The sequence below is a fragment of the Cydia amplana genome, chromosome 14 (genome assembly GCF_948474715.1).
Source record: "Cydia amplana chromosome 14, ilCydAmpl1.1, whole genome shotgun sequence".
NCBI lineage: Eukaryota > Metazoa > Arthropoda > Insecta > Lepidoptera > Tortricidae > Cydia > Cydia amplana.
Window position 1 is genome coordinate 7,555,812 of NC_086082.1, and position 13,692 is coordinate 7,569,503.

General features: G+C 37.4%; 1 protein-coding gene across 6 annotated transcripts in view; it reads left to right on the forward strand.

The window, feature by feature from the left end:
• LOC134654016 (putative uncharacterized protein DDB_G0282133) overlaps nt 1-13,692 on the forward strand; it is a 43,263-nt gene that overhangs the window by 8,225 nt on the left and 21,346 nt on the right. For 2 of the 6 annotated variants that reach the window (XM_063509396.1, XM_063509398.1), the window contains exon 1: nt 9,524-10,265. The exons of 1 other annotated variant lie outside the window; for it this stretch is intronic. In XM_063509396.1, the coding sequence (XP_063365466.1) occupies nt 10,205-10,265 (61 nt within the window). In that variant the 5' untranslated portion in view covers nt 9,524-10,204. Of the gene's footprint in view, nt 1-9,357; nt 10,266-12,239; nt 12,400-13,692 lie in introns of those variants that run through there. 3 more of the 6 variants (XM_063509400.1, XM_063509395.1, XM_063509397.1) reach the window with 3 other exon arrangements.

A 13,692-nucleotide genomic window follows, 5' to 3' on the forward strand; every position in this document is an offset into this window, starting at 1 on the left:
GTCTTAATTATATTTTTTTATGAAATCCAGGGAAGTATTTGGCCAGTTCAAAGTTTTAAAATAGATTTTACGAGTCTGCGGGGAAATTTATTAGTACTAAATAAGATAATCTGTGTAAGTATAGAGATCAATTGCACATTAGTCAAGTGAAATCCAAATCGTGCTACCGATACCGTGAGCCATCCTAATCCGTCATGGAGACGATCATGGACAAATTAATGACTCGAGCGAAGATCAATAAGCAATTGCGGAATATTATGTTTGCCGGCCGTGGGACCATCCTCCCACATCGCGTAAGCGTAAATATATTCGATGTCGTTTATACGGTCAATGATTAGAATAAACAATCTATAACTTCTTGGTAAATATGAGCTAATGGAAATAACTTGTTTAAAATTAGAGATATTATTTAGAATACAGAAAATGCCCAGAAATAGAAAACAGACAGATGTTGTTTATCTCTAACCCTCTCAGGGTTGTGTTGAGACTTGAGACATGTAATGACCACATAAGACCTTTTGTACACACACTAAGCAAGGAATAAATGAAATGAAATAACTCGTATAGTCAGATAATTTTACTCTAATACTGGAGTACACAACACAAGAAGATATACCTAGTCAAGAACCCATGCAGTTTGTTAATATGTACTACCAGTATGCCCCTTTACGCGATATGTAAACCTCTAAAATACTAACATATACTTGTTAGTGCCAAATGCCAATATGCTATCTATGAAACCTAGGTACATCTATATTACAAAGAAACAATAACTAGAGAATCTACGGGTCAATAAAAATCTTAATATGTAGTACCTATTAAAAAACGCATTAATAGAGTCGTGTCCAGTACGTACACAGGGTCTCATTAACTGCAACATTCCGTCACGTCTTAACTCTTAACACCTGTAATCGGTTTAATCAGAGCTGTGACTTACACTGATTAGTGATTACACATGGTGTGTCGTTGTAACAGATCCGCGGCTAATTATTGCCATCTGTGAGTCGTCCATTTGATGGATTCAGCTAATAATAACCGGTTGTTAGCTTTATTTTATCGCTATTTGCAAATTCATAGCGTGCAAAGGTGAAACTTTGAAATCGGATGTGGTTGCATGTGGTGGTACTGTATACATCGTGTCCAAGATCAGTACCTTCAACTTTATAACCTCGAGCTTATTTCATAGAAAAAACAAGACCGAAGTGATCCCATAAGTGTTCCGTGAACAAAGTTTTGTACGGAGCACTAAAAAGCATAGCAGTTCAATGTTTTTCACCACATCGTTCCTTCAGTGAGCATATATGTATTCAAATTATTTGACAAATATTCATATATTTGGCTAAACATAGTATAGGTATAGGTACGCTACCTTTGCGGCTTTTCAAAATGGTTCAGAAATGTTCAAGTAATGCGGTGTAGAATTTATAATACTATATAAAAACTAGCTTTATCCGTTCTAAGATTAATTATTGCTACGAAGTTGTAGCGAGGTTCCCACTAAAAACATCCTGTTTTTAAAATGGCTATGTTTATGCCACTATTATTTTCTTTTTGTCTATGCTTTCATTTCATAACACAGTATGACTACATAAACAAGTCACTTGGGCCTGTTACAGTTGATTAGATCAACGGCCCCTTGTCCAATGAGACGTCAATGATCATTTCGCATATTGTACGCATAATGTGCCCTCGATTCATAATAGAAAGTGCAATGACTCTACTCGAAATGCTTCTCGGGAGACGTACGATAGCATCTATGTAAAGTAAATATTGAGTAATCCATGCACTTATTTATAGCCTTATACAACATCTATTTATTTTGTCTATTTAATTTAAATAATTTGCCTTAAATGATGGGCATAAAATATATGTATCTCTGCTTCATGTTGCGAAAGAAAATGGAGTTATAGTATAATCAAATATTACGCAAATAAAAAGCTCCGCTTGAAAGTATATTAGTACTCCGATCAATAGGAAATTGGCATCATCAATCATGTAGCGTAGTCGCTTCTTTTGGCCTATCGAGCTCTCATTCACTGTATATTTATACATCAGTAGTCGTATTGGATTACTTTGCAAAATGGTTTAGTGCTTGTGGTTGACCGTATTTTCCGTTTTACGAAAACTTGTCTAAATATTTACCCATGGATCTAATTTTTACCGGTCAATTAATAAATACATCCTTGTCGGCTTGCAATAAAATTCTTGAAATTTACGTGCAAAATATTTTTATATTTTACGGGTGGCTTTTCTGACTTTGTGTAAGTAAATATATATGTTTAAAAAACAAAGGCATGTCGTATAGGCTTAGCGTGGAGACACTGGAGACTAATAAGAGCACAAACAATGAGAGGAGGCCTGTCGTGTGAGTGTCACGTATCTGGCTGGTACCTACCTAATAGTATTGTTGCCTGTATACTGATTTTATAGCCTGGACTGGAAAGCCATTTTTTGCCTTGTTGACGCAAGGTACCTATGTAAATTACCGCGGCACAACAATTTTCTAGCGCATCGTATGTAAATATGATAGCACTTGGATTTACTGTTTGTTTGTACACTGTCTTTGGATCGAGTATTATGAACAACACTTTGATTTCACATAAATAGGTATGTGGATATCGCTCTCTGGTATCGATGCCTAGGTATTTGCTCATATATACTTCTACCTGTTTGCAATCTAGGAGAAAATGTTTTGTTGTTTCCTCTTCTTTTATTAAAAACTTGTTTGAGTTTATCAATGTGTCCCCCCTTTATGTGTTCATTCAGATACTATGTAGTGTATATATACACACTATGTATATATATATACTGTGTACATCTAGATGCGTGTCTGCCACTTTACCGTTAATGGTCTATTCACAAGACATAAATACATAGTTGTCGTTAACAAGAGCTCAGATTGAAGTCACGTCTCCTCCATTATATGCATCTGGGGTCCTAATGTACCCTCATCTATCTATGTCTATGTCAACTGTCTAAAATACCGTTTACCACTGTTACGTGGCCTCAATAGTAAATTGTTAACCAAGGGATGAAAGGCACCCATTCCTGACGTGAGCGTTTATGAGTTGAGCTACGATAACACCAATTTGATATTTGTTAACTGTTATGTTACTTATGTTATTTAACTAATGGTGACGGATGCCACTGGAGCGCATATGGCTATTTCACTACTTAATATAAAATTCACTATTTTGATAAATATTTGTCCATTCAAATTTTTGACTTTCGTATAATGTAACTGAATTTACGACATTTTATATTCTATTATTCATTACTTCATGTATTGCAATGAAATTATTAACTTTCCATCACTTTCCCTTTTTTAGGCGGTGTTATATAAATTCACATTAGTTAACTTTACACAAAGCTTGTGTTTCATTAAATTAATGTCACTAATTATAGTTAGGTCTAGTTGACGCTAAGACTAACGCTAGAGTTAGTTATGAAACGCTACGCTTTTAATATTTTTAAAGCACTCAGCGCCACCTCTTGCAAATCAATTGGTACCTATGTTTTAATAAACCACCGACCAATAGGTTAATCTCGGAATTCGTCACATCGGCCAAGGGCCGATAACTGCCATGGGCCGTGGGCGGCCGCCCCGCCCCCTCACGTCCGAATCGCGTTGGACACCTGTTGACATGACGACACCTATGAAGTTATTTTGAAGGATGTGCAACTTAGAATAACATTGAAAATAATTGGCCAATGTTTTGTTTGTCTATGACTGGGCCCTGGGGACCATCACGGTTTACCCTCATATAAAGCAATCTAAGGATGATGTATATATGTATAATATATATACCTATGTCCCATATATACATGATGGAACCCCAAGCTTTATTAGTATTAAGCATAAATGGGTTATGTTATTATCCATTGTAAAGAAACGTCAATTGAAAAGGCTTTTATTTATTTATTTTTAATCTTTATTGCACAATACATGAAGGTACAAATGGCGGACGTAATGCCTTAAGGCATTCTCTACCAGTCAACCAATGGGTCAAACCAGAAAGATTAAGTAGGTGCAGTGTCTTTTAGAATAAATTAATTTGAAAACAGGACTATATCATTATGAATATAAACTATATTGATAAACTTACACATATACTTAATACAAATAAACCTACATATATACCATACATATATAAACACCTAGTGTGAATCATTAAGTTGACGAAGAGGAAAGTTTGTCAAGGAAATACTTGCGCAGCATGCGCTTGAATGTGAATTTGGTCTGCGCTTTGCTCTTTTGTTGAGGATAGCGATGGTAGGGTCTGCACCTATTACATTGACAACGAAATACGTCAAAATTAATTTTAAATGGTTTGTAAGAAAATAATTAGTAAGATTTACTCCAGTCTACTTCGTACCGTACATAGTTATTTATAACGATCGTTTCTCAAACTCTCTACTTGTTTATCCCCGTAAGTTTACAAGATAACGCATAAATTGATTGCTGGGAGTTAAATCAAGTCTTACACCGAGCTAGTTTTACGGTCGTGGGATTACTATTATTTATTACATATTATATAGCCATTCATTTCATTTAATTGTGTCAAGTCCGTTAATTGCAGTCTGTAGATGTTTCAGGAAATTGAATGATATTAAAGAAGGCAAATTAATGGTAAACATTTTCCACGATATCCTGCATATCGCCCAACAATAATAATATTATGGTCGCACACTTATACAATTTCATAAAAATAATGAGTGAAATGAAATTCTTCGTACGGGTTTCTTTAAGAATTGTACGTGTTTTAAGGTCTAACGCGCAAGTCACACCTCTGGTGTTGCTAGCGTCCATACGTTAGCTTAGTATCAACCAGATCCAAAAGTAGGTATGTACTTAGATATGAGCGCCGATAGGCAGTTAGCCGGCGGCGGCGCGCCGGTCAAAATTGGTCGGCGGCGGCGGCGAATCGGCGGCGTGGCCTTGAAACACCTTCGATGAATGAAAAAAGAATTCAAACCAAAATTTTACCGAAAAAACATGTTTTTGCTGTAGGAAAGTTATGAAATAAATGCATATTTTATTTTCAATGATAATTTATTGAATAATGGTACGAAAAAAAAATGATATCGTATAAACTGTGGATAGGCGGTATCGCGCGGCATCAGAGGCGGTCTTAATCTTGGTGAGGCTCTGGCCGTAAGATCTTAGCGAGGCCCTTATCTTTTGAGCTAAGTTAAAAATTGCGAAATGACTGTATCAGGGAAACGTCTTGTCGACAGTCCAAAGAAAATCGAGCTCTGTCATTAACCAATATCGATTCAACAAAACCGATTTATGTCAAAAAGTGAGGCCCAACGCCGAGCTCCATGTAACACCGAAGACTTGATTTCGACGCCTCCCAATGCGAGGCCAGAGGATGAGCTGCAGGTAAGCATACAGCTAAGAATCGAACGCCAAGTGTAAGCTTAGCTGACGGCCGAACGCCTGGAGCGCCGATTGCGGCGCGCTTCTGTGCAAGGCCGAGCTGCAAGAGAGCAGAGCGAGGGCGCAGGCCGATAAAGACTGAAGCCATAGTGTTAAAGATCTGGAGCTTTCCTGCGGGCGCATTCGTGCGACGCCAAAGGCCGAGCTGCAATGGAGCTAAGATCGGATAAGGACCAATGCTCAAGCGTTTTAAAACAGGCCGAAAGTTGAGCTCCAAACAGGGCCAAAAACTTGCAGGTTCAGATAGCGGCTTAATTCCATGCGAGCGATGCAAGGCCAAAGATTGAGCTGCGAGAGAGCAAAGCTTGAAATTTAAACAGTGGCCAAGTTTAATTGAGACCGGATTCCGACGCCCTTCCGTGCGAAGCCAACGGCCGGACATTTGGACGTGGAAACGCTTAATATCTCAAAATTAACCCCCTTTTATGCCTTTTAAAGACTTTTAACCATGCTTGCAATGGTTAAATTCGCGGTAAATGACGGATGGTTAGCTGGCAAAATTAGTTAAGCATTGGATCGGTTAATCGGTAATCCAAAGATGTGGGTTCGAGTCTCACGTTAGCCAGAGTTGATCACAGTTAATTTTTTAATTGTGATTGACATATGTGTAGTGTATATTATATACAATCTATAAATTGTAATGTGGAACGTTCCACAATAAAATGGAAGGAAATCAGTATGTTTATTACAAGCATATTGATGTTAAAATTGATATTAAATCATTTCGTTTCCCCAAGACTAGTAGCGCGGTTACTAGACAGATAAGTTTGCAATTGCCTTCGATATTTTTGAATTATATGGGCCTAAAATACCTTGTGAATGCCTATAAACTGTTTGAAGTGGCGCCGTTAATGATCTAAACTCGATTAAAAATATATTAACTAATTCCGAAAGTAGTAGTAACTACCAAGGTCACGCCGATGCCACGCCGATAGCGCAGCGTCGGCGGCGGCGGCGCGAAAATTTTGTCGGCGGCGGCGGCGCGCCGGCGCGGCGCTCATATCTACTATGTACATATTTCACTTTTCTAATTCTGTGCATTTTTCTCATTGATACAACCAACGCCTACTTTAATCGCATCAACGCATTTCTCCTCTATCGAATCTTTATTTTGGTATCCGTTGCTTAATATTCGATTTTATACGCCACGTGAGCTTGTTTTGGCTGCGACTGGTCCATTGTGAAACCAGAATCCATTGTCCTATTCTGCGGGAAGTTTTCAGCTTTCGACTTACTCGTTACGTTACGTCAATCTCATCTGGTGAATGACAGCATGACATCTGGACCGGTTTTTGGATCTTGTTCTTGCTACTGGTATAGGTATGTGCGACATCGAAGTTACTATTGCCTTATCAGTGTAACATATCAGGAGTATAGTATCCGGTATGACACTGCCTGTGTAACAATGAAATCGATTATTAACATAGATGCCATTTAGCATATAGTACTGGATTGGGTTCAGAGTTTAAGTGTTGATTAAGATATTTAATTATTATTAAAATTATAAACAATGTTGCATCGTAAAGACGCTAGCTAAATAAACTCATTTAAAAATAGAGGCATGATCCTAGGACTTGCATTCTAGGTGAATCGTGCTAAGTAGGTACAGCACAGTTGAACTGGTAACCAACTTTTTTATCTATAGCATAGATAGCACCGTGGCCCGTAGTGCCGTTATAACTAACCGCCGCGACGCTCGATTTGCCGATCCTCGAGGATGTTAAATCCAGCACACATTGTTAACGTTCTATAAATTTTAATACGCCTGCTTTCCTCTGCGGTCATTTTAGCGGCTTTCTGTCATTGTCTTCCATGTTAACGTCAATCATATAAACCACATCTATCTCGGGTTAGGATAGTCGTCAATAACAGTTCTCATTAAAGATACGTTATTATTAGGCGGGACAGGAATAGATGTGCCAAATGTGGTTGATCATATTACGATCTCGCTGCGTACATCCGTATCTCCGCTGCGCCGGGGGGATATCGTCTATTTACTTTAACCAACACGTAATTAAACACATGTGATGGATTTCAAAGACACCCTTATTCCAAGTGTTATAAACATCATATTTCCGCCAAATGGGTATTCCAATAAGAGTTTGTTGAAGTAGATTGATGTGCACCCGAGTGTGAGGCAGCGGTACGTCACGCACTATTGCATTCTGCACAAATCACTGATCAAATTTGTTAATAACGCCTCTTTCTCTTTGCAAGATGTGAACTTTAATAACGTGGTAATGTTTTAAAGTTGTCTTAAATGTACTGCAAGTATGGTGATAGATCAGTTTAGCGGTGTGGGCGCAAGTTGTTGAATTAACTCAAGTGAACATAAAGCTCTTGACGTTTCGCGACCGTACTTTACATATGCAACAGGCTAAGCTAACACATATGTATACTCTATACGAGTGGGTAGAGACTAGAGTCGTGACAAAGTTGATGCAATATTTAATAATAATGTTTTTTAAATTACTATTTACTATGAACTAAACCTAGCCAACCATCCAATCGTTAAACAAAGCTTTTGCTATTTCTATGCAAAGAGGCCGTGTAAAATTATTTGGTTTTGCATACATAGGTTTCAAGTCCGTAACAAGTGTTGGCCAAATTGTCCTTCACACTTATAAGTGCCACTATGTCACGACTTGTGTACATACACGTTTCGACACCAACCAGAACCAGCCAAGTATTTGAAAATCCAAACAATCTAATGGTAAGACTAAACAATAACAAACGAACACTTTGTCTTACACCTCTCACATCACAATGTACCTGTCGTTCACGCTTTTAGGGCATTTTCTTTGTGCTTTTGGTTGCATTGTTCGGTTAATTTGTGATTCTGTCTGGGTTTTGCAGTACATATTTAGTAATTGTAAGTCTGGAAGCTTATTACGCAACGCTGCAACATGTAGTAAACTCAAGAGACTTAAATAAATTGTTAAGTAATCCAACAGTATGCTCCTTCAATTTCTATCTATATTTATTTACCTTCAGCTTTCAGCATATAATTTCTCTTCCTTAATTACGTAGCTATTTTAGAAACAAATTTCCCAATGTAACGTCAAATAGTGAGGTCATTTAGTAGGGTGCCCTGAGAAAACCTCCGGATTTAACTTGTAACTTCCTTAGCGCGCTTTCTTACACATTGTTCCTTTTTCCAGAAATAGGCTCTATTGAGAGTATTGAGAGCATAAAAACGTCACACAAGCCTAGAGCACATATTTAATAAGTAGGTTCTCATTAATAAAGTACGTGTGATAACTATAACCTATACCTATAACAACTGCTCATAAAATATTTTTTATGTTAATGATTTGGAAGACATTTAGACAGAGACACCAACAGAATAACAGCCGTCATAAGTCACATCCGAGGAAGCAATTTTCGTCAGGACTAAATTAGAGCTGAACTATAGAGGATGCGTAATATTTCCGTTTGAAGCCCGACGGCTAAAGTGGACATAAATTAGGCGCTGTCTCTAATGAGTTTCTTACGTCCCGTTGTGTGATTTGTTACTATAATAGAAACCGTTTATAATAGTTAGGATAACGACAGCTTAATAGGAATATGTCTAGGAATTACTTGCAGCAATTCCACTATTATCATTTATAATAGTAAAAGTTATAGAAATTATAATACACAAAAAATTACGCCAGTTGATGATTATATATTAACGTTACCAAGTGTATCTATCTGGTTGTATACTGTGCTACAGATTGCACCATTTTTTTCGGGTGATCGGAATGCCATTTAATATTTTTTGCTATACGCCGTCCCTTTTCTCCTTGCTTAAGCTTTTATATTCTTCCCGCGAGCAACAAAACCCAGTCTTGATCGAGCCGGCTGCAAGTTCCCCGAAAGTGCCGTTCGTTAAATTCCAATTTTAAAATTTCGGCGGATGTCGCCTCCGGTGTTGTCAACGCAGCGCCATTGAAACGGTCCTTATGGAATGCTCCCATTCCATCGCTTGATTGGATTTGGACGGAAGCTGAACTTTGTTAGGAAGGGGTTACATCTGTGACCATTTTTGTGTCATACCGTATACCGGTCAGCTCTCTATTATGCTCGCGTGCTGCGCCCGCGTCGCTGCGTGTTTAGTTGCGTTCGCTACTCGCCCAAGAATAGCCGCTGCGATGGATCCCTTTCCTACTGGACTACTGTCGGATTAATTCGTTGGTCGTAAACGGCCAGCGGGTTATGAAACCTTCGCCACACCGACCTTTTGATTAGTGACGTGCGCGTGTATCGGCTTGTTTACGATTCTAATATATGGCTCAGTATTCAACTTAACAGTTCGACGTAAACTTGTGTGTATTGCCGTTTTGCACGGTTTTTAAATCGTTATCAGCCCGTGCTTACAAATGAAGATAACATGGTGTCTTGATAACATTAAAGCCGCAAATTGAGGCGCCGATGATGTGTATTAAAAATTAGCAAGCGTAGAGATACAACGTTTGTGAATCCCTAGATTTATGGCGCGCGGACAAGTGTTAGTGGCATTTTGTTTGCTTGAGTTATTTTAATGTACATTGAGTGGGGTTCCCGTTTGATCCGCGTGCATATGACTGATGCCTGTAGCGTCTGCGCCGGTACAAGTGTAGCGGCGGACCTATTTTAGTACCACGGAAATAAGAGCGGCAAAAGGAGCAAAAAGCACCGTCTGACTGAAAAACTTGAGGTCGTGGTGTGGAGAGTATTTCAGTCTGTTGTGATCCGATGTCTATAACAATTGCTTGTGTAATTAGTGCAGTGTTATAACGAATGGGGAAAATGAAGAAAAGGACGATATCGACACTCAAAGCTATATTTGGCTCGAAGAAAGGTAAATTAATACATAGTTCTACTCCCTTTAACGTTAAGAAAATGTATGAAGAGTTTCTTTCGCGTGTGTATTGTTCTGTAAACTTTGCGTATTGCCAAATTGTCACGTTTTCACCATAAAGCTTGTTGATTTAAGTGCAATATTTGTTTCCTGGCGTATTATGCGGACTGGTGAGTTACACCATAATCTTATCAACAATGTAATCACAATAACATGATATGTTATTGTTAATTTTAAAGAGGTGTTAATTTAATTATTTGAAGTTAAAATAAAATGTATGCTGAATCCATTAATTCAATTTTAAAAGTTTTTGGTTAGCTTGTTTCTACGTCGATATATGAAAAGAACGAATAAATCGTTGGTATTTGATGAAATTACAAAGTATCTGTTCTGCGTCGATAATTGCTAGATCGGTGAACATTTCTAGTGTAAATTATAGAATTTTAATTCGCGTTGTTAATGCGTTGCTTCACGCGATCAGCCGGCTGGGGCCGCTCTTGCACTTATAGGGTTCCTCCCAAGGATTCAAAAGAAATCTCGACCCTAATGCAAAGAGATCCTAAACCGAACTCTATACTAATATTGAAAATCAACGAACGAGGTTGCTTTTTATGGTGACGAATGCGGATCTGTTGAACAGCTGCTAGTAAATTTTAACAATAACATGCCGGTCTAAGGGCGCCTTAAAAAGGTGCATTAAATCACTTGGACGGGTGAGACGCGCGAGAGAAGCTTGTGTTTAGATACTTACTTAAAAAAAAACAACGGGTTGCACTCCGGGAGTGCCGACAGAACTGAAAACTCAATGACTAGTCCAAAATGTCTGAAGCACTATGTATACCCATCATATTGACCCATCCTCCTTTCTATTGAAAAACTTTAGTTCCGAAATTGCTGGCCAGTGAGCTTAAATTTGTAGCATTAATTGTTTAAAATTCGAATAGAAATTGTAAAGTTACCTTGCAGACCTCGCATCTAAATATATTTGGTCATGATATTTTGAGTTTTATTCACCAGTACTAGAGTTCACTTTTATTAGCGATTTCATCAAGATGTAGCTTTATATTGGAGTGATATAAAGTTAGAATGTAACTGTGAGATCCTCGTATTTCAGCCCGTACAAGATTAGAACATTGAGCTATATTGCTTAATATAAAAGTCCAGTTTTAAATAATTGACCTGATTATGATACGTTATGACTAAAGTTCTTTGGTGAATAAAAACGAAACAGCAGGCTCAGGCACACATCTTCGCCGCGCGGTAGAAAGAGAAGGTTACGCCTTACGCCTTACGCTGTCTCGAGTTTAACATTTTTTCCCCACCTCAAAAAGTGCACAGCGCCGCTAAAGAAGTTTTCACTTCAAAAAATTCACTGTCATCTATCAACTAGGTATCCTGTTCTGTTCTCAGATATGTACCTACTTATTTATGTTATTATCTTGCTATGGATAAGAAGATTATTGATGGTATTCTAATGTTTTACATGATTACGCATAAATATAAATATCATTTAAATTCGATTTATATAAATTTATTATCGTACATATATACACGGAAGTCATAATATTTTTTTGAAGATAATCCTGGTTATAACGTAATTAATTACTTAACATAAATCATGTTTTACGTCAAAGTCGTACCAGTTTTTTCTTAAAGCAACAACAATTTGGCATCATTTAGCTCAGCAATCGATTCGATTTAGTCGTGTCATACTGTCCGAATTTTAGTGGAATTAGAGTAAAACTCAATTAACTCAAGTGCCATTGACTCTAAATTATTTAATCGTTGCTACTTTGTTGTTTACTCCAACTTAAAATACCCGCTCTAAAAATATGTTGTGTTTTATCAAATAATTGAACGTATTTCTTATATGACAGATGTTTAGTTTAGTTCGGTACACATTACCTTATTCTTTGCTTAGGTAACAGTTGAGTTTTACGAACTGATAAGCACGTGGCGTGGTGTACCGCATGTATATATACACCGCCATATATATATATGACTCGCTAGGTACTAACTCTGCTTACGACAATTGTTTTGTTCAGTGCTAAAGATACTGTAAAGAAGGTTACATGTTCTCGTGAGTTTGTGTTTGTGAAAATGCCGTGTGGATTGAAATTTCGCTGGAGAAAAGGTAATAAAATAGTAAAAGAAGTACAATCTATTCTGATATGCTCAACCATCCAGTAAATTATCGGCTATCGCTAAAGATGTTGGCTTTTGTAGGTCAACAGTTACAAGTTGAAGCATCAGTAGACATTTTATAAATAAACATTAAACTCAATGATTGTTTTAACAGTAATTCAAACTTTATTATAATATTTACTACATTATAAAAATGTCATAATACATAGACAAAAATAACATGTGGGTGTTAAGTCAGGTTTTAGTACCTAATTAGCGATTTCTTATGTAGGTAGTATGCCGGTTTGTACAATATGCAAACATAATTTATCACAATTTACAACATATCATCTTTTTTCCTATGATAAACCGCGTTAAGGTCATAATAATTGTCACCTTATCTATTAAGTTTGACCCCGTTCGCTCTCGCCGTAATCACAATGTCAACATAAGTCAAAAACTTCACATGGTTGAAGCGATCATCAATTCACCTTTCATTCACTTTAATGATGGTAAATTTCGTGAGGTCCGTGATTCATTCGAGCGAGTATGGCTTAATTAACTTTTGTTTCTGATATTCCTCGGAATCTTACAACATCGATCATTTTGACTCTGACACCTGCCAGTCGGGACGTTTCATTTTGCACAATTTCGACATCTCGTCTTTGTCATCGTGTCTTTCATTTCCGTGTGTGGTCGTGGGAACATTCTGAGTCGTGTGCTTACACTGCACTATAGTAAGATTATATCGAGCTCGTGTCTCTTTGTTTGTATTATAGTAGCTGCAATTAGCCAATTGCCAAGGCTTGTTGAACTTTCAACCCTATACATCTCTTCGTAACGCCTTGTTACCTTTGAGAGAATGCTGCTGATCTTAGATGGCTTTAAAGATAATTATTATCCCTAAATCTTCTTCATACTCTAGGTACGTGATTTTATTGTAGCACAAGAGGGTCACCTACAGTTTTGTCTAAATTTCTATGACCCATAGCTGCATAGATTTGATTTTCTTCTTCCACTGCTTGATCCTAATAGGTACCTAATAATAATATAATATTTAGTAGGTAATTGCTGTTTGCGAGATTATAAATTTATCGTCAGTTTATTAAATTATAGTCAGTGTATACATATAACTTTTTATTTTATATAACTCGATCTTAAGCCTAGGATCATCGTGCAGACAGTGCAGTTAACTTGTTTATGATCACCTTACCGTGACTCGTCTGTCATTATCCTTTTTTTGTCTTTGTGAGTCGCATGTGTGTCAAATGTCACTTTATGACGTCAATCTATTGTTAGAGTC